Source organism: Paroedura picta, chromosome 1 (genome assembly GCF_049243985.1).
Source record: "Paroedura picta isolate Pp20150507F chromosome 1, Ppicta_v3.0, whole genome shotgun sequence".
NCBI lineage: Eukaryota > Metazoa > Chordata > Lepidosauria > Squamata > Gekkonidae > Paroedura > Paroedura picta.
The window spans coordinates 191,765,764-191,792,014 of NC_135369.1; the positions used below are offsets into that span (position 1 = coordinate 191,765,764).

Here is a 26,251-nt window from a genome sequence, read left to right on the forward strand (position 1 = left end):
GGCAGCGTGAAATGACTGATGTCTGGCGGGGAAGAAGCTACAGCACTGAATCCCAGCAGCGCTTCTCGCTGGAGGCCGTGGGAGAATTCCAGGCAGAAAGGAGTAAGTGGGAATAGCGATATTAAAAGGAAGCAAGCGACTCAAGCGACTCAAGAGCTCTCAGGTTGAATACAAACTTTTTTTTTAAGAGACGAAAGAGGCCGAACTGTTTAGGTATCTTCACTGTGCGATCCTAGGCAGAGCTAGCACAGCCTATACCCATTGGCCTGGGCAGGCTTCTACCGGAGCAATTCTGCTCGGGATGGCGCTCTGACAGCCTAATAATCTCGTCTCCGAGATATACTGGCTGGAAGGAGAGAATTGCAGCTAAATCCCCGATGCCGAGCCGAGCCAAAATACAAGATTTGTTTAATTCATTCTGCAAATTAAACATTTGGAAATCACACTTGCCTGGCTCACTGTGGCTGTTTTCTTTTGAAGCTGCACCTTGCGCCATCAGGTGGGCACATTGGCTGCAATGTGAAATGAGCAATGTTTCAAAGAGGGTTGCGCGGCACACTTTGCAGTTCATCATGACGGCAGCCGGGTAGGTGCTGTTGCTGCCGCTGCCGTGTGCTCCTGGGCTACCAATTTACTGGGCCTCAGCCCTGGCCTGGACAGCCCGGACTAGCCCAATCTCATCACATTTTAGAAAGTGAGCAGGATTAGCCGCGGCTAATAGTGGGTTGGGAGACCTCCAGGGAAATGCTGGAGTCTGAGTGGTGCTTAAATGAATTAACGACAACCTTCTAACTGATCGTAGAGTTATTGGAAATCAGCTTTAGTCCCGTATTGGAGACCGAGATCAGATCTCTCTTCCTTCTTCATATTACGAAATGTTGCTTGCTGTGTGACCTTTAGCCTGCAATGGAACAAGGGGAAATGGTCACAGGGACTGCAATTCCATGGACGCCTGGAGAGTCACAGTTTGACCCCCCTTGGTTTACAGAGCGCCTTCTGGATATGCTAAGGCAGTGGCCCCCAACCTTTTTATCACCGGGGACCACTCAATGCCTTTTACTGAGGCCCGGTGGGGGGGGTAGTTGACTCCTCTCCTCTCAACCACTGCCCTAACGCTCTCTGATCGCTATGGTAATGATTAAACATCCCTTCAAAATAAGATACAGACATGCCACGACAATGAAGTGTGTTGTAAAGGGCTGGACAGGATGAAGTAAAGGGCCGGAGGGGGGGGAGAAGGCATCCTTCGGGGCCCACCTCCAATTAGTCGAAGGACCACATGTGGTCCGCAGCCCACAGGTTGGGGATCGCTATGCTAAGGAATTACGTTTTGATTAGAATAAAGAGTCACTTTTACTGGCACCAGAAGTAGGCGGTTGTTTAGACATATGCTCTGTTTTGAAGAAGAGTTGGTTCTTTCATGCCACTTTTCTCCGACGGAGTCTCAAACGGACCCGACAGAGTCTCAAAGCAGCTTTCCTCTCCCCACAACAGACACCCTGTGAGGGAGGCAAGGCTGAGAGAGCCCTGAGATTGCTGCTAGGTCAGAACAGAATAGGAATAGGAGGAGGAATAGGAAGAAGAAGAGGAGGAGGAGGAAGAGGAGAGTTGGTTTTTATATAACAAAAAATAGAGTCCAGTCAGGCACCTTTAAGACCAACAAGGATTTATTCAAGGCGTGAGCTTTCGAGGGCAAGCACTCTTCCTCAGGCTAAATGAGCAACTATCATAACAGTGGAGATAAAAGGCAAAAGCTAATTATGGTAAATTAGTAACTGTGTCTGACACATTTAATTGAATTGGTTCTTATATGTCACCTTTCTCTACTCAAAGGAGTCTCAAAGCGACTTACAGTCACTTTCCCATTCCTCTCCCCACAACAGACCCCCTGTGGGGTGGGTGAGGCTGAAAGAGCTCCGATATTCCTGCTTGGTCAGAACAGCTTTATCAGCACCATGGACTCGTCCAAGGTCACCCAGCTGGCTGCATGTGCAAGAGGAGCAAGGAATCAAACTCCTCCTCCTCCTCCTCCTCGTCGTCTTCTTCTCCACGTTGGCTGGCAAGAGCTGCACATGTCTCGGCCTCCCTGCAGTCTCACTGCTCAAACATGTCTTGATCTGCATTCCACAAAGCTAGATCATTTCACTTCCTTCAAGCGTGTCACTTGGAGGCAGCACATAGCACAGTACTAGGCAGAGTCTGCACTTACTTTCTCTATCCCATTGTCCATCCTGCTGAATTCAGATCGCTTTGAACTCGGGTCTTCCTCTCCCCCCCCCCCATTGAAACAGGAAAGTCTTCTGCACGTGGTTAGGGAGGCTCAGAAGGGGTGGGGGAGGCAAATGGAGACTCTGTCTTTGTTTTCTTGAAGGGGGGGAGGAGAGGATCCAAGAAGTCAGAGGAGGAAAAAAATCCTTTCTTTTCTTGTGGGGGGGGGGACAAAAAAGGCACACAAAAAAATCCAAGGCCGACAGAAGTTGAGACAAATTAGGGGCTTCTCCTTTGAGGCAGGCTTGTCACGTGACCACCTGTAGCCAATCACGGGTCCTCTACCACGGAGGAGAGCCCAGATTCAAAAGAATGCGATTTTCTGAATATATTCAGGATTAAAAGCACTCCAAGATATCGCACAATAAAGGTAGGTGTCAGGATTGTAGAATCTCTGTCATAAATTAGCCTGAGTTCCTCCATGTCAGTTATATTGTTTAATGGGACCTGGCGCCTGCTAGCCCCGGCCTTGTAGTTTGTAAGCAATAAAATAGAATAGTGATGTTATTCTAACCTTATCTTGTTGTGGGCTCACAGGGTTGTTTGTACCTCTCTCAAGGATGGGAGTTTGGAATCCTGTTTTTGTTTCACATATGTCTTTTTTCACTAACCCCCCTCCTTGGGAACTGTCAAGCTTTGGGCGGGAGAAATGTATTGATAAGCTGAGGCAAATCTGGCTTCGAGTCAGATTTGACTTTCAGTCCAATGCGTATAGTGCTAATCAATAAAACCATTTTCTTTTGAATAAGTTTTGTTGTGAGTTTCCTGTGCGTCTGACATCAAGTCAAATCTCACAACTCCTTTCACCTGCAAAATGCAGGGCGAGGGACATACTTTTTCTGAGCAGGGAGAGGGCCTGGATTGGGACCTCTCCCAGGGCGACGGCGCGAGTGCCGGCCCGCACAGCTCGGGCATGATGCGGGCAATCTCGGGGACAACCCCGGGGCCCGAGGAATTTTTGGAACGACACGTCACCCAACGCAGGCGATTGTCTAGATACGACCGCCCTACTGGGGATGAGAAGTGGCCGGAGCACCTGGGACTGCCTAGCTACGCGCTGGAGCCTGTGGGTGAGACACAGGACTTGCAGTACAAGCTGGACAGGGTGACTAACTGGCTGCAGGATCTTTCGGGTCGGTTGGATCCGGAGGAGAAGCGCCGAACGCAACGCCTGCTGAAGGAGGTGCTCGGTGGTGGTGCGCACGATACCAGCCTGCGACGAGTGAGTGGTGGGCTTGCACTGCGGGAACACGGCATGGCGGACACGCAAGCGGCAGCGGATGCTGAGGCGTTGGCCAGGGCCAGGGCGCAGCTGGAAATCGAGGCGGAGGCAGAGGCTCGAGCGAGAGCGCAGCGAGAACAAGAAGGCGAGGACGAGGAGCGAGAGGACGAAGGCGGCGCGGGCGGCGATGAGGCCGGAGGGGATGGCGCGGACGGAGGCGAGGATGCAGCGGCGGCGGCAGCAGCAGCGGCGGCGGCGGACGTTGCGGGAGCCGAGGCGGCGGCGGCAGCAGCGGCGCGCGAAGCGGCGCGAGCGGCAGCGCGAGCAGCAGAGGCGGCACGGGCAGCGGAACGAGCAAGAGTGGCGGCGGGGAGAGGACGAGGCATCGGCCGTGGTGCAAGACCCCCAGCACCGGCCCCGGCACCGGCGGATTGGGGCCCGGGGCGCCTACCGGCCCACCTCCGGGGTGTGGAGATGCGGAGCACCTATAAATTCAAGGCTAAGTTTTCCGGGGACCCCTCCGATTTTCCTACGTTCCTGGTGCACCTCCAGGCCTACATGATGGAAATGGGGTTCACTTTCCAGGACGACGCTGAGAAAGTGCGTTTCGTGGGTCAAGCCCTAGAAGGCAAGGCAGCCAAGTGGTTCGTGGACTTGTACCGCTATCACCCCCAAGCCATTCGTGACTACAACCATTTTATGAGAGCCCTGCGCCAGATGTACGTGGAGCCGTTCGAGCGAGAGACCGCGGAGAAAAAACTCAGGGCTCACCGGCAAGGGAAGTTGTCAGTGGTCGAGTACGCCAGGGAGTTTAAGGAGCTGGCTTCCTCGGTGCCGGACTGGACGGAACCCCAACGCGTGCTGTCGTTTGTGGGGGGCCTCAATCCTACTCTGGTAGACAAATGCCTCCTCCTGGAAGACCCGCTTACAGTCGAAGGGTGGGTCCAATTGGCTGGGGAGATGGAAAATCGATTGGAGCGAGCTTCGATGGTGCAGGTCCTGGCAGGCAAAACCGTGGCGAAAACTTCCACCCCGGCGAAAGCCAAGCCCCGAGCCAAGTTGGAGCCGTCTGAGCGCACCCGGCGCATGGAGAAGGGGCTGTGCTTGGGTTGCGGCCAAGCGGGGCACTTTCTCGCACACTGCCCGACAAAAGCAACAGCGACCCCGAGGGCCGTGAGCAGCGCCCCACCGAAAGCCCAGCCTGCCAAGAAAACCGCTCCAAAGAAAAGTGCCAAGTCTCTCCTGGTGCCAGTGGCTACCGTGCCAGCAGTGGACGACTCGGAGGAGGGAAGCGGGCTGGAGGACGAGGATCAAGCCGAGGAGCAGTCGGGAAACGAGGACGGTCTGCTGTAAAGGCGCCCCGCCAGCAGGCCGCCAACAGGGGCAAACGCGTGGTGAGTGATTCCCCCTTGCTACTCCTGCCTGCCAAGCTCTCCAACCCCAAGTCGGGGAAAACAGTGGGAGTCCGGTGTATCGTGGACTCGGGGTGCACCCAATCCCTAGTGAGCCCGGCACTGGCCGAGACTTTGGGGGTGGGAAAGGTGCCGCTGAGGGAACCCTTGCCAATCACCCAATTAGATGGGAAATGTGCTCCCGGAGGGGAGGCCACAGCGAAAACGCGCCCAATGGACTTGGACATAAAAAAACATTGGGAGCAAATCCAGCCTTTGGTAGCCCCTCATTCTGCCTTCCCTTGTGTGTTGGGGTTGGATTGGTTGAAGGAGCATGACCCCCTAGTGAAGTGGAAAGACGGGACTGTGGACTTTACCTCTCCCGCCTGCGAGCAGCACGCTCGACCGCGGGATCCCCCAAGTACGGGGATTGTGGCCGCTTTGGGATCGGGGGGGGGCAGCGCTCCCTCCTGAGTACCGGGACTTTGCTGACGTGTTCGCGGAGGTCGAGTGCAACCAACTTCCTCCCCACCGTAAAACTGACTGTGCCATCGAATTGAAGAAAGGGGAACCACTCCCCAAAGCCAAACTCTATTCCATGAGCCCCCGGGAAATGGCGGAGCTTAGGGATTTTCTGGATAAGAACCTGGCGAGGGGTTTTATTAGACCGGCCACGTCTTCATTGGCGGCCCCGGTCCTTTTTGTAAAAAAGAAGGACGGTTCGCTGCGTTTGTGTACTGACTACCGTGGGTTGAACGCGGTCTCTACCTGCAATGCCTACCCGCTCCCCCTGATTAAAGACTTGTTGGGCCATTTGGGGAGGGCACGGATTTTTACGAAATTGGATTTGAGGGAAGCCTATTACCGAGTTCGGATCAAGAAGGGGCACGAATATTTAACGGCCTTTAATACCCCCCTGGGGCAGTTTGAGTACACCGTAATGCCGTTCGGCCTCGCCGGCGCTCCGGGCGTGTTCATGAATATGATTAATGAAATTATGCATGATTTATTGTACCAGGGGGTGTTGGTTTATATTGATGATATTCTTGTGTACTCTGAGAATGTTGAGAGTCATGCTGATCTGGTCCGCGAAGTGCTCAACCGCTTGCGGAAGCACCAGTTGTTTGCTAAACTGTCTAAATGTGAGTTCCACCGCGATGCGGTGGAGTTTTTGGGGTTCCGTGTCTCCCAGGCTGGGATTGAGATGGACCCTGGCAAGGTGCGCGACTTGCTGGCTTGGGAACCTCCCCGCACCAGGAGGCAACTGCAAAGTTTCCTAGGATTCGCTAATTTTTACAGGACTTTCATCCCCAATTTTGCCAAAGTGGCGTTGCCCCTCACTGACTTGTTGAAAACCAAACAAGGGGGAAAAGCGGCGAGCCGCCCGGGGACGCCCCTTCTGTGGACTCCCCCCTGTCAAGACGCTTTTGACAAACTAAAGTTGTTGTTTACGTCCGAACCAGTACTGGCCCATGCTGACCCTTCTAAGCAATTTACTGTACAAGTAGACTCCTCGGACGTAGCAATGGGGGCCGTGATCCTCCAAGAGGGGGAGGACGGGAAGTTACACCCGCTGGCCTATCTGTCAAAGAAATTCTCGGGGGCAGAGCGAAATTGGGCAATTTGGGAAAAAGAGGCGGCTGCAGTAAAATTGGCCCTTTCCACCTGGAGGCATTGGCTAGAGGGGTCCGCGATCCCATTTGTCGTCTGGACGGATCATAAAAACCTTCAGGCACTCAAGCAGCCCCGATCGCTGTCCGCCAAGCAAATGAGATGGGCGGAGTTTTTCGCCCGTTTCAACTTCTCCCTCAAGCATCTGCCGGGTAAAATGAATTTTTTGGCAGATGCATTGTCACGCCTGCCCCAGTACAACAGCAAACGAGACCCATTGGTGGACACCGTTTTTACCCCCGCCCAACTAGGGATGGCCGCCGTGACGCGCAGCCACGTAAAGACTGTTCCGCCCATCCCAGGGGGCTGGGTCCAGAAGGAGGTGTCACAAGATCCGGAGTTTGGCTCCCTCCGCCCTGATCTGACTGAGAAGGGGGGGCTCTTTTTTAAGGGCGAGAGACTCTTTGTTCCTGTTGCGGCCAGGGGAAAAGTTTTGAAACTTTGCCACGACGCTAAAACTGCTGGACACTTTGGTTTCGTGAAAACTCTGCACCTAGTCAGGAGACAGTATTGCTGGCCGTCCCTGCGCAAAGATGTGGAGAAATACGTGCAGGGGTGCCCTACTTGTATTGCCTCGAAACCGGTTGGGGGCAAGAAAAAGGGGCTATTGCAACCACAGCCCACCCCCTCTCGTCCATGGACAGATGTCACTATGGACTTTATTACGGACCTCCCTCCCAGCCACGGGAACACCGTTATATGGGTGGTAGTGGATGCTTTTTCTAAACAGGCTCACTTCATTCCCTGCACGGGAGTGCCTTCAGCACCAAAATTGGCTTCTCTTTTTATTGAACACGTGGTACGTCTGCACGGGATCCCGACACGTGTCCTGACGGATCGGGGCCCCCAGTTCGTTTCCAAGTTTTGGAGGGAACTCTTGAGACTATTGGGGGTGGAGCAAGCCCTCACTTCGGGTTATCACCCTGAATCAAATGGCCAGACCGAAAGGGTAAACCAAATCCTGGAACAGTATTTGCGTTGTTTTATCAATCACCAGCAGGACAATTGGGTCTCCTTATTACCGCTGGCTGAATTTGCCTACAACAATGGGGTTCATGCCTCAACAGGGGTATCACCCTTTAAAGTAGTGTATGGGACTGATTTGGCAACAGCCCCCACCTGGGAACTCAGCTCCACTGAGACTCCTGACATAAATAAATGGGCATCGACCATCAGTACAGGTTGGCCAGAAATTGTTGCTAACCTCAAAGAGGCGAAACAGGCCTATAAAGCTCAAGCAGATAAGAAAAGGGTACCTGCACCTGATTGGAAAGTGGGAGACCTGGCCTATTTGTCTACTAAGAACCTGAGGTGCCAGCAGAAATCTAAGAAACTTGGCCCTAAATATGTGGGGCCATTTAAGGTGGTAAAACTGATTAATCCTGTGACTGTTGAGCTAGCTTTACCAAAGACTTATAGGAATGTGCATCCGGTTTTTCATTCCAGCCTGCTGCGAAGAGCTCCGGTCCCAGACGAGTGGCACCCTCCTCCAGACCAGCCTGTGCCAATTTACATCGACAAAGACACCCACTATGAAGTCAACCAAATTTTAGACTCTCGTTTGCGCAAGGGTCGCCTTCAATATCTGATCGAGTGGAAAGATTTCCCCTCGGGGGACAAAGAGTGGGTGGAGGCAGGGAATGTGAAGGCACCCCGCCTTCTCCGGGCTTTCCATCGAGCATTTCCTGATTGTCCTCGCCCGGTAGATGCAGGCTAGATGGGGGAGTGAAGTTAGTTTTAATGCGGAGGGATGTCAGGATTGTAGAATCTCTGTCATAAATTAGCCTGAGTTCCTCCATGTCAGTTATATTGTTTAATGGGACCTGGCGCCTGCTAGCCCCGGCCTTGTAGTTTGTAAGCAATAAAATAGAATAGTGATGTTATTCTAACCTTATCTTGTTGTGGGCTCACAGGGTTGTTTGTACCTCTCTCAAGGATGGGAGTTTGGAATCCTGTTTTTGTTTCACATATGTCTTTTTTCACTAACCCCCCTCCTTGGGAACTGTCAAGCTTTGGGCGGGAGAAATGTATTGATAAGCTGAGGCAAATCTGGCTTCGAGTCAGATTTGACTTTCAGTCCAATGCGTATAGTGCTAATCAATAAAACCATTTTCTTTTGAATAAGTTTTGTTGTGAGTTTCCTGTGCGTCTGACAGTAGGGTGACTCTGGATCAATCCTTCTTGCTGCAGAAGGAAAATTAAAATCGCCCAAAATCAAAAAGGGAATCGCATTCTGTGTAGAGGGCAGGGATCCATATCCAGCCAGTGCTCCGGTTCAAGGTTTTGTTATTAACCTTTAAGGCCCTGTGTGGTCTGGGACCCGTATACCTGAGGGACCACCTTTTGCCCCCTGCAGGGCCCTGCACTCTACGGGTACAAATCTGTTGGTCATTCCCGGCCCTCGGGAAGCACGTCTGGCCTCGACCAGGGCCAGAGCCTTTTCGGTCCTGGCCCCGTCCTGGTGGAAGGAGCTCCTGGAGGAGCCACGCGCCCTGCGGCAGCTTTCAGCATTCCGCAGGGCCTGCAAGTCGGAGCTCTTCCGCCAGGTCTATGGTTGAGGCCGGCGCGCTAAGGAAGATCTGTTTGACCCCCCTCGGGACAAAGACATCGCTATCTGAATGGCAGACTTGGGGTTTCTCCTCTCTAGGCTAAACAGACCAAACTCCCCCAACCTTTCCTCATACGTCTTGGTCTCCAAACCCCTCAGCATCTTTGTTGCCCTCTTCTGGACACGCTCCATTTTGTCTACATCCCTCTTCAACTGGGGTGCCCAAAACTGAACACAGGACTCCAGGTGTGGCTGAACTAGAGCAGAGTAAAGTGGTACCATCACCTCCCATGATCTGGACACGATACTCTGCTTGATACAGCCCAAAATCCCATTCGCCTTTTTAGCCACCGAGTCACACTACTCAAAAAACATGAAGAGCTTCCTGGGGCATGCACATCTATTTCGAACCCTTGACAAACATGAACAGTTTCCTGTGTCATGTGTGTCTATTTCAAACGCTCGAGGAATACAAAGCTTCATTTAGTTATTTTATTTATTTGTTTGATTTATATACTACCCCTCACCATGACGTCTCGGGGCAGTGTGTGTCCCCATGATGAACACAAACCGCTTCATGTGTTGTATGTGTCTATTTTAAACACTGGATGAACATGAACAGCTTCATGTCTCATGCACATTTATTTTGGGCATGCACCAAACACAAGCATTTGTCTCTGACAGGCAGGAAAGAGGCTCATGGTTGGCGCATGAGTGAGACAAGCAGAACATTTCCATTCCCCAGAAGGATCAGGAAAACAACAGCAAAAATCATGCCTGGAAGTTAATTTCTGTTTATGTTAAGAGCCCTGGGCGAATGAGGCCGGGGAACGGGGAGGGGGCCCCGAAAGGATGGGTGGATCCGTCTGTAAGTTGACACTGTCAGAATGTGTTGATTTTCCTGGCAAGAAACCATCATATGCATCTCCATGCTCGTCCAATCTCTCTCCTATGCACAATGCCACTTTGCAAAGAACATGGCTGAAAAAACATGACCAGGATCACCTCTGGTCCTGCTATGGAAGGACATAAGAAGAAAATCTCCGGATGAGTTACTCAAATTGTATTTTAAAATTTGCCACTTATGCGGCAGCTAATCATAGGAGCTGGCTGGGCATCAAAATGGAGAGAGAACACAAGGTGCACCCTATATAAAACGTAGCAATTCCCCCTCCCCCTCCCCAAGACATATTCTTCCCTCCCCCTCCCCAGGATTAATGCAGGGTTTGTATTTTAATTTTTCAGCTATGGAACAGGAAAATATTTTACTAGGAAAGAATGGTATTAAGAAGAAATGATTCTTCTTTTGCCCCGAGGCAAATGAAGACAGGATTTGATTTGCTGTGTTACGCTGGAATCTGGATTGGTACCCAGAGATGAGAGAGGTGTTTAATAAAATTTACATTTCATTTTCTCACTTGACACCAGTCTCCTGTCACTCAGCAAATGAAGGGGATTTAGCAAATAACTTTTGTCAGCTTTTACACCAAGGCAAGAGAGAATGTGGGAGATTTTGGGGGATGTTTTAAAAATTATTATTGTGTAGCTGGCAAAATGTGGAGCATGTTGGCAAGCATCCTGCTTCTGCGATGGACACAAGTGGGAAGTCAACAGCAGCTGATCTCATGGGTTTAGCTGCCCACTGGAACTTTTTACTCCCCGAAGAAGTCACGGCTTACAATCTTTTATATGCTATTAAAGGCTTGTTGTTGTTGTAGCTGCCCATTGAGAAATCACTCTGGTTTTAAATTTAGGGACACAGTTCTTGATCTAGATTTTCACCTACGTACCTCCAAATGATGGCTACTTGTTAGTTCAAACTAGTAGTCCCCAGTGTGATGCTCCACTCTACAGAGGTTTGAGAAAGCCAGAAAACAAACTTTGCACAGCTAATAGAATCAATAATAAGCCCACATTTTCCTCTACTTACACAGTAGCCTTACATCTTACACATCTAAGTGCGCCGTGATTGCCTGTGGATGTTATTGTCTGCTTTTGAAGGGACCCCTCAAATAATTAGGTGAAAGTGAGCACCTGAAGTTGCCTTGGTCAGGGTCTCCAAAAGAAGTTGTAGGACCTGTACCATGGATCAGGAATCTGCACCCCTCTTCTGACATTGGAGCTGCCCTGACAGAAGAGGCAGGATGGTCTCCTTCTCCCTACAACTGTACCTCCCAAACCTGTGCAACTACTCTTCCAAGTAGGAGCCCAGGTCACCAGAACACCAGGAATAAACATTCCCAGTAGAACATGTGAGAGATGGCGGCCAGAACCCTTGGGTGACTGATGGGTGGGAGCCATTGTGTCAACCAAGTGATAATGTTGCTGGGATGAACCTAGAAGTTATGTTATGTCATTAATATTACACTTCAGCTGAATGCTCAAGTATCATGAATGTCACAATGTGATCAAGCTAAGATTGTATTCTAAATAGAACTATGTACAAATAGAACTATGTACAAATTATGCGCATATTCTTGCTAAGTTGTATAAAATTTTATTGCAACTTGAGATGAGGAAGAATTTGTAAAAGAATGTGTGATAAAATGGGTGGAAAATATTGGACGTAATCTACAAATGGAACAGTGGGGAAACATGTGGAAGAAAGGTCTAAAATGTATATTGTGCTCTGTCGTTAGGGAGAACTTTTATATAGAAAGAACTTCGGGACCTCTTTAAGGACTGGAGATGTCCCGGAGGGCTGGAAGAGAGCAAAAGTTATTCCGATTTTCAAAAAAGGGAGGAAGGATGACCCGGGAAACTACAGACCAGTGAGTCTGACCTCTGTTGTTGGGAAGATAATGGAGCAGATATTAAAGGGAGCAATCAGCAAACATCTGGAGGACAATTTGGTGATCCAAGGATGTCAGCATGGATTTGTCTCCAACAGGTCCTGTCAGACCAACCTGGTTTCCTTTTTTGACCAAGTGACAGGTTTGCTGGATGGTGGAAATTCGGTTGATGTCGTTTACTTAGATTTTAGTAAAGCTTTTGACAAGGTTCCCCATGATGTTCTGATGGATAAGTTGAAGTTTGCAGATGACACCAAATTGGGAGGACTGGCAAATACTCCGGAAGATAGAGACAGAATTCAACGAGATCTGAACACAATGGAAAAATGGGCAAATGAGAACAAGATGCAATTTAATAAAGATAAGTGTAAAGTTCTGCATCTGGATCAGAAAAATGAAAAGCATGCCTACTGGATGGGGGACACACTTCTAGGTAACACTGTGTGTGAACGAAACCTTGGGGTACTTGTGGATTGTAAGCTAAACATGAGCAGGCAGTGTGATGCAGCGGTAAAAAAGGCAAATGCCATTTTGGGCTGTATCAACAGGGGCATCTCATCAAAAACACAAGATGTCATAGTCCCATTGTATACGGCACTGGTCAGACCACACCTGGAGTACTGTGTGCAGTTCTGGAGGCCTCACTTCAAGAAGGACGTAGATAAAATTGAAAGGGGACCGAGGAGAGCGACGAGGATGATCTGGGGCCAAGGGACCAAGCCCTATGAAGATAGGTTGAGGGACTTGGGAATGTTCAGCCTGGAGAAAAGGAGGTTGAGAGGGGACATGATAGCCCTCTTTAAGTATTTGAAAGGTTGTCACTTGGAGGAGGGCAGGATGCTGTTCCCGTTGGCTGCAGAGGAAAGGATGCACAGTAATGGGTTTAAACTAGTGGTCCGCAACCTTTATTAGGCTGCAGACCAGTGGGGGGGAGGGTGATCTGGCTGTCGTGAATACGCCCATGCGCGGTAGGTTTGCACATGCGCGTTTGTGCCATGCGCGGCCACAAACACGCGTGTGCAGCACTTTCACACATGCACAGCCGCAAATGCACATTTTTTTCTATGTTTGGTAGACATTTCAGAAGGAAATTTCAGACATAAATCCATGCTCTAATACAGAACATATTAAAGAATGATGTACAAATGAAACTAGAGACTAATGGGGAAAATTGGGAAAATATGATTATAGCAGCAAGCTTGTTATATGCTCAAAAATAGGAAAAAATGGTAGATTGAAAAATGGTTGATAAAAATGTTTGAATCGGCTACTTAACTGCTTTAATTCGAAGACAACAATGATATTTGTAGTTATCTGGAATTTCTCCCAGATACGAACAAAAATGAAATGGTGATTTGTTGTTTAGATGATTAAGAGGGGGGAAATATAAGCATAGAGAGAAAAGGTGGTTTTAATTCCCTTTGAACTGTCAAAGATCTTTTATGCACTGGTGTTTCCCTTCGCTTTTATCATGCATTCCCCTTGGGTGTATTTTTCTCTTCTACATGTCAACTCACTTCACAGATAGGCCAGACTTTAATTTTGCTTCTGCATGGATTTAGCTCCTTTCAGGGCTCAGTTTGTTTTCCATTCAATGTATGTCTGGGTTTTACCCTAGGTTTTCCCTTTTCCCAAGGTGAAGGAAATTCACATGCAGAATGATTCCATTGGATTTTCTTGCCCTCTTCTAAGAGGTCATGCCTCCAACACTGACCTTGTACTGTCTGTTCATTGGCCAGTTTCAGCCAGGAGGTGACTTTTGAAGCTATAAGGAGAGAGTCTTAATGCTGCTTTCACCTCCAGGTTGCCTCTTAGTAGCTTTTCCCACCTTCACCTTCTGGTCTAAACTCAAATACTGCTTACATGTTTAATTTTTGTATAAGCCTTTCTTAAGTCTTGCAAGAATCGGGATTCGGCATTACTGTCAGAACCATAGACAAGACTTTCAACCACCTCCCACCGCCCCCAAGGTGAGAAATGCTCAAAAGGGCTCCAATTTGTCCTTTCTCCCCTTCCCCTCCCATCTTGTCCATTTTTTAAAAATTAAAGAAATTCAATACAGTTGGATTCCTGTAGGATTTTAAAAAATGATTCTAGTGAGGCATTACATTGCTGGTTTAACCCTCAGGGAAACCTTTATATGCCTTATTCTCCAACCTAGGCTGTATAGCTCAATTAGTATGATACCAGCTTGGAGATCAGAAGTTATGAGTTCAAAACTACCTGTGGGTGTTTTTTTTTTCTTCTCACAAAACTGGCCAATTCAGTTTCAGTTTTTGCTTTTGAACAGTTCATGTTTTAAAAATGGCTGTAGTTTGTTTTCAAAACAAAGCAACCAGGGAGGACCTGGCAGGAAACCCTATTCCAAGGGTGAGGAGGTACCCTGGCCCAATGGGTCAGAGAGAAGAGACAGGGTGAATTTAGCCCCTTCCTCTCCCAGAACTGAGGCCACTGAGAAGGACACTGCTCAACCTGGCCTTTGGCAAAGGTCATTCCGAGTGTGCAGCCCTTGATTGTTTGCCAGTCCAGATGGCAGGCTGTGGATTGAGGCAGACCAGGAAACTGTCCACTGTGCTTGAGACTTGGAGGGATGGCACAGGCCATCCTATCTCCATTCCATCTCCTGTAGAACATATCTCAGGTTGGTTTGGCAGCATTTCAGAACTGTGTCATTGAGAACAGCAACTATTTTGAATCATTGATTGAACCAGATGCTATGAAGTGGGTGCCTTTAAGCACAAGATCACCCCATTAACTGTTCTTTGAAAACGTGTGTCATATGTTTGCATGTCATCTATGCCCATACCATCACTCCTATTCTGGTCTCTTATGAAAACGCAGATGCCTCTTGCAGCTGTTTTGAACCTTCTCTTAGATCTCCTGGCTGAGACCTCTAAATCTCCTGTTTCATTTGCATGGTTATCCACTGAAAATAGCTTCTAGTGTTCCTCTTTTTCATCTGCAGAACCAGTGGTGTTATGGCAGGGAGGAGAGCGGTCAGAAGCAAATCCATCCGTCTGCTGGGAAATTATTCAAATCAGGCGACTTAGTTCATTGTTACACGGGAGACTGGCTTGAAGGCTAGAACTTTGGCCATAATTAGTAATTCATCCAATTTGGTTTGCAGCCACAAACTGTTTTGCTGAATATCTTTGCAGCAAAGCCAATGGAATTGAAAGTCAAATCTATGCAATCCTTATTTTCCTGGGATGGCAGGAGGGGACCTTCTCTCCCCAACAAATTCTCTGCATTGGCTCAAGAAGTAATTACTCCTGCAATGATGTTTAATTAATGCCAGATCTCCCAGAACTGATGGGGTCATCCAGCTAGCTTCCCTTGCAGTGGGGATAATCGCTAGAAGTTGTTTAGCTACTCCTCTGCTTTTCACAGGCCTGCCGAGAACATCAACAATCTTGGTCAGGCTACCCTGTTAATATGTAAGGCGAATCCCTGATGAGAGCACATCAGTGTTTTCTTTCTGATTTTTATTGAACGCCATTCTAACCAGTTTGGTGCCTGCAAAGCAACAACATGTGCTAGAAGTTGAGTACCTGCCTTGTTGATAAGGGGTGTAAAATAAGGAATGATGGGCAAAAAGGATGGCTGCAGTCAGCAATCACAAGATCTGACTCCAAGATTACCTAGGCACACAGGCAGAGACCACGTGCACCCATGGACAGCTGAGTAGATGTGAGTAGAGAACTCACAAATCTCTAAGACATTCGTTTTCTTTTAATTGGGGTAGGTGGGGCTGAGAGAGCTCTGAGAGAACTATGACTGTCTCAAGGTCAGCCAACTGGCTGCATGCAGAGCAGTGGGGAATCAACAAACACCGTAGGGCCATATGAATGGACACATTTGAATTGGTTTGCATATTTGCACACCTCAGTCAAATAATAATAATAATAATAATAATAATAATAATAATAATAATAATAATAATAATAATAATAATAAAATTTATTTCCCACCCACTCATGGCGGGTCACAATTGTCCTTAACTAAAACCCCATTAAAACATACAGGACACAAAACATGACAAGCAGCAGCACAAGAACATGGTGGTATTACACGATTCCCCCCCCCCCAAGACATCTAATAACGGAGTAGGAAGAGGAGGCCCTTGAGAACCCATAGCCTCATGCTGCCTAGCACCAGGGGGAGCCTGAACCCGATCTTCCTCAATGCCCTTACCTCAACTGCAGACCTGGCGGAAGAACTCCATTTTGCAAGCCCTGCGGAACGCCGGATGCTCCCTCAAGGCCTGAAACTTGACTGGGAGCTCAATGATCACATCCAGTTATGCCTGATTCTGGGCACAAGTCCAGTCAAAGCTGGAGATGTTGCAAACTTTGCAGAGAACATGTTCAAAACTGAACATGAGAGATGCTAACATTTGGTGCATGCCTTATTCACTGGCCTCAAACCTCATTTGGTACTTCAAAACACAGACATAGCTATTCCCAAATATGATCTCTAAAAGCAGGGAGGACATGGATGGAGGCAAGGGGGAGTTAATTTAACCTGCACCACAACTCCCAGTTCCTTGCTTGCATCATTGTGCAAGGAGTTGGATTCAATGACTCTGGAGGTCCCTTCCAGCTTATGATTCTATGAAAGGCGTTGCATGATTTGGTCCTGCACATCCAGCATCTCAACTACTTGGACCTGGAGGGTGATATATATACTTTTTTTTGGTATGGAGGGAGCAGGGCTCCTCTTCTTTAGTATGAAATTTGTGCAGTATGTAGATTTGCCAGGGAGAGCCTGGCACTGCCTGGCAATGAGCAAGAAAACAAGGGAGGAGCAGGCTCATGGGTAAGTGTGTGGCTGTTGATAACAGTGTTGCCACTCTAAGAATTACTAGAAACTCTGTGAAATACCATAGAGTTTCTGGCAACTCCTAGAGAAGACTGATAGGACTTCTGGGTTTTCCCTGGAACTGACACCATGCTGTCAACCTAATGGCCATTTAAATTCCTTTTCTCCCTGTGCCAGACTGAGCACTTGGGAGGGGGGGGAATCTCCTGCCCCCAGTAAGGTCTGACAAACCTAACAATATCCTTCTTAGTGGACAAATCACAGCTGATTTGGAATGTGTTGCATCAACATATCCCTAACAGGAAACTTTGGCCTTTGTTTGTATCAACTGCTTAGTACAGCATCTGAAAATGCAATGCCCCTTATGTGCATAGGACATAGGGTATGCACCATGCATTTGTTCTGTTCAGGGTGTCTGTTGTGGGGAAAGGAAGAGAAGGTGATTGTAAGCCACTTTGAGACTTCTTCGAGCAGTGAAAAGTGAGGTATAAAAACCAACTCTTCTTCTTTTGTTGCCCGTTCTGTCACCTTTCCCCCCATAAAAATTAAACACCCAAAAAGGCTGATTGTGCACTTTGTTTTTTCCATTGTCGATCCTGCTGAATTCAGATCAATTTGAACCTGGGTCTTCCTCCCTATCCTGGATTGAAACAGAAAGCCTTCTGTACTTGATTGGGGAAGCTCGGGGGGGGGGAGCATAGATCATGAAACTGAATTACCTTCCTGAACTAGTGTGTGTGTGTGGGGGGGGGGGTCAGATGAAGTCCAGCCAGCATTAGTGCTTTATTTTTTTTCTTTTGACTCCTGAGCCAGCATCAGCCTCTCAGAGAATGAGGCGAATCTCTGCTGAGATAAGTGTGGGATTCTGGAGCACAGTCACTTTAAAACAGGGAGGGAAGCTTTGCAACTGGGAACCAGGAAGTCTTTTACCTGCTACCCTAGCCAATCAGGGAAGACGGCTTTGCTACCTCAGCATTGCAGGCACGGAGCAGGAAGTTAATCATTCACAAAAAGCAGAGATCTACTGGTGGCAGTTTCTCAAATATCACAGCTTATATCTGCTCTAGGATATCACGGGCGGGAAGGTGGAGCCATTGCAGATCAATCATGCGTGTTGCAGAGGGAAAATTTGAAGCACCCAAAATCAAAATGGAAATTGAATTCAGTGCAGGGGATAGGGATTTATTTCGGGCTGGGAGTGGATAAAAAGCCCCACACAGACTCGACCAAGGTTTGGCTTCAAGGAGGATCTTCTTTCCGAAGCCCCGCCGAGAGAGGCATTTTTCTCCTTCCCTCAGCTACAATTCAGGGCTGGCTGTGAGTGGAGAGCCTGGGCGTATTAAAATTCTGTCGGCATCTTCTGCGAGCTGTAATAGATGGGCACATTGACTAGGCCCAATATTAGTGATGGTCTTGGGAAACCATCCTTGCTGTTGGCTGCCTGAAGGCAGCTGTGATCCCCAGCTTGTCCTATCTGTCAGTCTATTTGATCTCCAAATGAATTGCTTTTGATAACAGCTATATAAATGCAGAACTGTTCCGCTGGGCCTTCTTAAATGAGACTCCTCTCTTTCATCTCCCAGTCATTTCAAAAAGCAGATAGACTTGTTAGAGGTTTTTAATGCAATGATTTATGTTTTATCTTGCCTGCTTTGAGGCAGCATTTATTTAGTACTAAATTCTTCCTGAGCCTATAGATGAGGTGAAATACTTGAACACAATATTCAGAATTCAAAATATTATGTGTGTGTGTGTGTGTGTATGCATATACAGACATATATACGTATGAATGTTATGTGTGTGTAGTCATATATGCGTGTGTGCACACACGTACACACCCACATATATATATATATATAAAGGTAAAGGTAAAGGTATCCCCTGTGCAAGCACCGAGTCATGTCTGACCCTTGGGGTGACGCCCTCTAGCGTTTTCTTGGCAGACTCAATACGGGGTGGTTTGCCAGTGCCTTCCCCAGTCATTACCGTTTACCCCCCAGCAAGCTGGGTACTCATTTTACCGACCTCGGAAGGATGGAAGGCTGAGTCAACCTTGATATATATATATACACACACACAAATAATAATCACATACACATATATCTCCGACCTAAAATATATCACATTTATAAACTGTATACTAATAAAACTGTAAAAATGAGAGCAATTTCACAGTGATAAAAGTGAATGTGTAAATGGGAATATGTATATATTTTGAGCAGAATGCCATGTAGTATTCTATTCAGAATCTCTATGGGATGCTCTAAAGAATGCCCTGATCTAGATAACCCAAACAAACCCGATCCCGTCAGATCCTGGAAACTAAGTGGGGTCAGCCCGGGCTAGTATTTGGATGGGAGACCGCCAAGGATTTGGGAGGCAGTTCCTCCAGGGATCCCCAGGGAGACTGGCTTCACACATGCTTTGCCTGGCTGCCAGACAGTCCTCAGAGCTCCTGGCTATCCCTGCCATACAAGAAAGCAAATCTCCACAGAGTACGTTGCCCTCGATTTTGTACCTCTATGGGTCCAACACAACAGGGCTGGTAGTGAAAGATGCCATCAAGAGACAGCTGATTTATGGCAGCCGTGCAGGGATGTTTGCTTTTTCCTGCCTCTGCACAGCAACCCTGCACTTCCTTGGTTTCCTCCCACCCAAGGACTAACCAAGGCCAAAGCTGCTTAGAGGCTGGCCTGGCCGGGGCTGTTCAGCTACTTGGAGGGGAAAAGCGAGGCTCATTGAAGGAAGCCCAAACAGACCCTTGGCCATGTTTCCACTTCCTTTCAAGGGCTTCACATGGCCATCCTCTCTAGGGCTGCCAAACTTCAAGTCAGCAAATGACAAATGAACTGGCCATGAAGAAGTGTAAAGAAGCAGAGTCTTTATTTCATATTAATGCATAATGCCAAAATGTGGACCGGTTTAAAAGAACAGGTTTGCAACAGCTTTCCTAGGTGGCTTAACTATGATGTGAAAATATCAGAATGACCAAGTAAGGAATTATTAAATAAACTTATACAAACAAACATGGTGTGTGTGTGTGTGTTCTACTTATTAAATAATCACAGAATCATAGAGTTGGAAGGGGCCATACAGGCCATCTAGTCCAACCCCCTGCTCAACGCAGGATCAGCCCTAAGCATCCTAAAGCATCCAAGAAAAGTGTGTATCCAACCTTTGCTTGAAGACTGCCAGTGAGGGGGAGCTCACCACCTCCCTAGGCAGCCTATTCCACTGCTGAACTACTCTGACTGTGAAATTTTTTTTCCTGATATCTAGCCTATATCGTTGTACTTGTAGTTTAAACCCATTACTGCGTGTCCTCTCCTCTGCAGCCAACAGAAACAGCATCCTGCCCTCCTCCAATTGACAACCTTTTAAATACTTAAAGAAGGCTATTATGTCCCCTCTCAGCCTCCTTTTCTCCAGGCTGAACATTCCCATGTCCCTCAACCTATCTTCATAGGGCCTGGTCCCTTGGCCCCAGATCATCTTCGTCGCTCTCCTCTGTACCCTTTCAATTTTATCTACGTCCTTCTTGAAGTGAGGCCTCCAGAACTGCACACAGTACTCCAGGTGTGGTCTGACCAGTGCCGTATACAATGGGACTATGACATCTTGTGATTTTGATGTGATGCCCTTGTTGATACAGCCCAAAATGGTATTCGCCTTTTTTACCACTGTATCACCCTGCCTGCTCATGTTTAGTTTACAATCCACAAGTACCCCAAGGTCTCGTTCACACACAGTGTTACCTAGAAGCGTATCCCCCATCCAGTAGGCATGCTTTTCATTTTTCTGAAATGGAGGAGTTCCGGATAATCTGGGTGCTCCATCCATGCTGTGGACTCATCACTGGCTCTCCTATCCAGCCTCCCCCCCCTAACAAATACAGAACAAGAGGGAGTCTTGCTTTTCACAACCCAAAGGTGTCTCAAAGCAGCTTCCAGTCACCTTTCCCTTCCTCCACTCAGGCCACCCCTTTCAACCACCACAAATTCAAGTGCTCTACTCAGGCCACAACCGGAGAGAGTCCTGACAGAGCTGCTCTGGGAGAACAGCCCTGGCAGCAAAGAGACAAGTCACCTGCCACTAACTGCCCTAACACCCGTTCCTAAGGAAACCTTGCTGAAGAATTATAAATCCTCCCACCAGCCACCTGACCTGACTTCTATGGAGTTTTCCTGTTCTCTCTTGGGTTTTTTTTAACTTAAGGAACCTGTCTGTGCTAAGCCAAGCTAATTTTGAACAGCCCTACCTAACCTACAGCAGGGCAAATTTAGAAAAAAAACACCTTTTTACCAGGTTTAAGCTACCTGAGAGTTACTAGTTAGGAGGGAGGCTGGGGCAGATTTGTGCACCAAGCCCCCACCTGATCTGCTAAGAAGAACCCCTGAACCTGGTGGCCTCTAAATCAAGTCCTGTCTCTGCCAGGAAAGCTGGACTTCCATGGACAGAAGGCACAGCCCCTGCTGTTTTCAAGTTTAAAACTATTAAGCTACTAGTATTAAGGCTAATAACCACTTCCCTAATATCTTATAAATGCAGTCCTGGCTACTTAGGAAAGAAAGTATCTATTTAAAAAAATTATTAGCACTTAATGTTTCCTAAAACTATGTATTTTACTGCCTATTTAAAGGGTCTGCCTATTTAGGATTAATTGGGCACCCCAAGAAGAACCCAGCAATCCCCCCAGGAAACAATCTCTAGAAAACCAACCAGCTGCCAGCTACCCAGGGCACTACCCCAAAGGTGGCACCTGGCCAAAACTAGCCCTGCAAGGCCTTACCAACAAATGCAAACAACTAACTAACCAGTTCCAAAAATCAACTCCTCCCCCCCCCAAAAAAGAAAAAAACACTAGCAACAGGAAACAAAGAACCACCACCCAGGACACTACCCCAAAGGTGGCACCTGGCCAAAACAGGCCAAAAGAAAATAAAATCAATGAAATAACCCCCCTCCCCCAAAAAAAACCAACAGAAAACACCCCAAAATAGAACAACAGAACAGTAAGTTTTAAAAACAGTAACTTTAAAACAGTTACTTTTAAAACTAACTTTTAAAATAAAACAACTACAACAAAACAGAACAACTACAACAAAATATTCCCCCCCCCAAAGGTCCTCCACCCACAGAAACCCAACTGTTTTAAAAAGAGGAAGGACACAGTTAGAAGAGGGAGAAGGGGGAAGGGCAAAAAGAGTAAAATAGAAAAGAGGACAGGAAAAAAACTCCAAAATCAAACCCTTGATGTCTTCTTCAGCGATGATCCTCAGGCAGAAGTGCAGCAGGGCAGCAGGGCAGCAGGCAGACAGCAAGGGTGGGAGGCAGGCAGCACATCCCTAGTCTAAACTGGTTGTTTTTTAAACTGTTTTATCTGGATCCTCCTCCTGAATCCAGATCGATCTGAACTCAGTCTACCTCTATCCCCCCCCCTCCCCATTGAAACAGAAAAGTATTCTGCACGTGGCCAGGGAAAATCAGAAGTGTGTGTGTGTGTGGCGGGGAGCCAAGCGCAGTAGGAACCTCTTTCTTTTCTTGAAGAACAGGGGGGCGGAGGAGATTGGAAACAGCAGAGGAGGGAGAAAAAAACCAAGAGGCAAATCACTACAGAGGGAAGTTAGGGCTTCCCCTTTAAGTCAAGCTTCCCATTTAAGGCTACAGCCTGGGAACGAGGAAGCCTTTGAACTGAAGCCTTGGCTAATCAGGGCTTTTTTTTTTACAATGGAAGCTCAGCAGCAAGTTCGGAACCAGCAGAGAGCCTACATGCTTTGTCATGCCAATTTTTCAAATATAGAGGGTTATATCCACTCCGGGATATTGCGGGGGAAATGTAGGGTCATTATGGATCAATCCTGCTTGTTGCAGAGGGAAAATTTAAATCACCCAAAGTGGAAATCGCATTAGATCGAGATAGCAGGGACTGAATCGACCTGGGATTGAAATAAAAGCTCCATGCAGATTAAGCCCTGGATGCTTTAGACTGATCCTGTATTGAACAGGGAGTTGGACTAGATGGCCTGGATGACCACTTCCAACTCCAGGATTCTATTATTCATAGAATCATAGAATCATAGAGTTGGAAGGGGCCATACAGGCCATCTAGTCCAACCCCCTGCTCAACGCAGGACTAACCCTAAGCATCCTAAAGCATCCAAGAAAAGTGTGTATCCAACCTTTGCTTGAAGACTGCCAGTGAGGGGGAGCTCACCACCTCCTTAGGCAGCCTATTCCACTGCTGAACTACTCTGACTGTGAAAAACTTTTTCCTAATATCTAGCCTATATCATTGTACTTGAAGTTTAAACCCATTACTGCGTGTCCTCTCCTCTGCAGCCAGCAGAAACAGCATCCAGCCCTCCTCCAAGTGACAACCTTTCAAATACTTAAAGAGGGCTATCATGTCCCCTCTCAACCTCCTTTTCTCCAGGCTGAACATTCCCAAGTCCCTCAACCTATCTTCATAGGGCTTGGTCCCTTGGCCCCAGATCATCTTCGTCGCTCTCCTCTGTACCCTTTCAATTTTATCTACGTCCTTCTTGAAGTGAGGCCTCCAGAACTGCACACAGTACTCCAGGTGTGGTCTGACCAGTGCCGTATACAATGGGACTATGACATCTTGTGATTTTGATGTGATGCCCCTGTTGATACAACCCAAAATGGCATTTGCCTTTTTTACCGCTGCATCACACTGCCTGCTCATGTTTAGTTTACAGTCCACAAGTACCCCAAGGTCTTGTTCACACACAGTGCTACCTAGAAGCGTATCCCCCATCCAGTAGGCATGCTTTTCATTTTTCTGACCCAGATGCAGAACTTTACACTTACCTTTATTAAATTGCATCTTGTTCTCATTTGCCCATTTTTCCATTGTGTTCAGATCTCGTTGAACTCTGTCTCTATCTTCCGGAGTATTTGCCAGTCCTCCCAATTTGGTGTCATCTGCAAACCTGATGAGTAGTCCCTCCACCCCCTCATCTAGATCATTAATAAATATGTTAAAAAGTACCGGGCCGAGCACCGAGCCCTGAGGTACCCCGCTACTCACCTCTCTCCAGTCTGATGAAACACCATTGACAACTCTTTGAGTGCGGTTCTCTAACCAATTCCCTATCCACCTAACTATCTGAAAATCCAGATTGCAGTCCTTCAACTTATCCATCATGGGGAACCTTGTCAAAAGCTTTACTAAAATCCAAGTAAATGACATCAACCGAATTTCCCCGATCCAGCAAACCTGTTACTTGGTCAAAAAAGGAAACCAGGTTGGTCTGGCAGGACCTGTTGGAGACAAATCCATGCTGACTTCCTTGGATCACCAAATTGTCCTCCAGATGTTTGCAGATCGCTCCCTTTAATATCTGCTCCATTATCTTCCCCACAACAGAGGTCAGACTCACTGGTCTGTAGTTTCCTGGGTCATCCTTCCTCCCTTTTTTGAAGATCAGAATAACGTTTGCTCTTTTCCAGTCCTCCGGGACATCTCCAGTCCTTAAAGAGGTTCTGAAGATGATGGACAAGGGCTGTGCAAGTTCTCTGGAAAGTTCTTTGAGTACTCTCGGGTGCATTTCATCCAGACCAGGGGATTTGAACTCATCCACTGCAGCTAAATGCCTCTCGACAACCTCTCTATCCATGTTAACCTGCCACCCAGACACTATCCTTTGGCTACGGCCATCTCTAGATGTGCCTAAACACTTTGACCTGTGGGAAAAAACAGATGTAAAATAGGCACTAACCCTTTCTGCTTTCTCTGCATCTTCCGTTAGAGTTTGTCCATCCGCACCCAACAGTGGGCCTATTGCCTCCTTCACTTTACGTTTGCTCCTCACATAGCTGAAAAATCTTTTCTTGTTACAATGGGCTTCCCTGGCCAATCTTAGCTCACCTTCAGCTTTGGCCTTTCTTATGATTGATCTACAGTGCCTAGTAACCTGTAGGTACTCTTCTTTAGAGCTCTGTCCTTCCCTCCATTTCCTGAACATTTTCCTTTTCTTTCTTAGTTCCTCTTGAAGTTCTCTGTTCATCCAAATAGGCTTCTTAGAGCTCCTGCAGTGTTTTCGTCTTTCTGGGATAGTCATTGATTGAGCATGCAATAGCTCTTGTTTGAATAGCGCCCACCCTTCACATGCTCCCTTCCCTTCCAGCATTCTCGTCCATGGTATGACGCTCATCATGTCTCTGAGTTTATTAAAGTTTGCCCTACGTAAATCCAACATCCGCGTCTGGCTACAAGCTTCCTTGGCTCCCCATCTCAAAAGGAATTCTATGAGGACATGGTCACTTCCCCCTAGGGTCCCCACCTCCTTCACCTCATCCACCAACCCTTGCCTGTTGGTCAGTATTAAGTCCAGTATGGCTGAACCTCTTGTGGGTTCATCTACCATTCACCTGCAGGCTTTTTTCTTGAGAATTTTGGTTAAAGTGGTTTTATAGTATTGTCTTTTGGAACTGTAAGCTGCCTTGAGCCCCAGGGAAAGAAGGGGGGTAAATATATAAATAAATAAGAATTGTAACTTTGTGACTTACTTTTGTGTAGGTTGTGGTGCATCATTTCCTCGATCTGGGTTTTCCCTCCCTTCCTGGCTTATTGCTCTCTTCCAATAGCAGCACACCACGATGGGGTTAACATTCGAGCCAAGATAAAGCAAACAAGGAAGAAGGAATGGCTGAAGCTCCTACAAGTTTGCATTTGGAAACACGAGTTCTGCCAATGTAGGATCCATCCTTCATCCAGTTCCTGCAGAAAGGGCTTCCATTTATCCAACTGCTCAATTACCTGCAGGTTTGGGATTCCTCCCAGGCAATTTTTACAAATGAGCTTGTGCTGCTTTTGAAAAGGGAAAGAGAAGAAGGGGGTAGTGGGAGAAGGATTTCCTTTAGGTTTCATGAAAACAAATTCCTTGCAGACCTGAATTAGCATATCTGTGCTTCTTATCGGAGGAGGAAAAAATCAATTACACAGAGTTACAAATCCTGAGCCAACTGGACTTTTGAAAACATTTTCTTTGGTCTCTCTTGGATGAGGAAAGGCAACAGCACTTTATTTACAGTCATTCAGGCCAGTACAACATATCTCACTCCTGGACATCAGAATATATTAAATGTATTGTTGATTAAGTGATTCTAAAAAATTGCAGAATCGTAAAATCATACACGATACACAATTTATTCAGTTTGAACAGGTACATTATGCTTTAAAGGTATGACGTAATTTGATGCAGCAGCACAAGATTTGGCAGTGCAGGCCATTAATTGGGGTTTCTCATCACAAAAGTTTCTTCCCTAATATAAATGGCATATGTTTGTCTTGTATTGTTGTGTTCATGGTGTACTAGGGCAAAAAGGATGAGGAAAGGAGAATATTTATTTTGGACAGGAGGGGAAGCCTCTTTTGGTTCCCTTGCGGAATGCAGACCCACCTTTTCTCCAAAGTCAAAAAACAGGAGCACCAACAGAGATAATTCATGAGCATGTTGTGCTTTATTTTAATTCTGTCAATTCCCAGCAGAATAAAACCAGAGTCCAGTGGCAC

The 26,251-nt window shown here is 47.3% G+C and overlaps 1 protein-coding gene across 1 annotated transcript; it reads left to right on the forward strand.

The window, feature by feature from the left end:
* Positions 1-4,337: 4,337 nt before the first annotated feature.
* On the forward strand, positions 4,338-8,090 carry LOC143822163 (uncharacterized). Its single transcript, XM_077307026.1, has 2 exons — positions 4,338-4,884; positions 7,999-8,090. The coding sequence occupies exon 1, from the start codon at positions 4,451-4,453 to the stop codon at positions 4,841-4,843; it is 393 nt and encodes a 130-aa protein (XP_077163141.1). The 5' UTR covers positions 4,338-4,450; the 3' UTR covers positions 4,844-4,884; positions 7,999-8,090.
* The last annotated feature ends 18,161 nt before the right edge of the window (positions 8,091-26,251 follow it).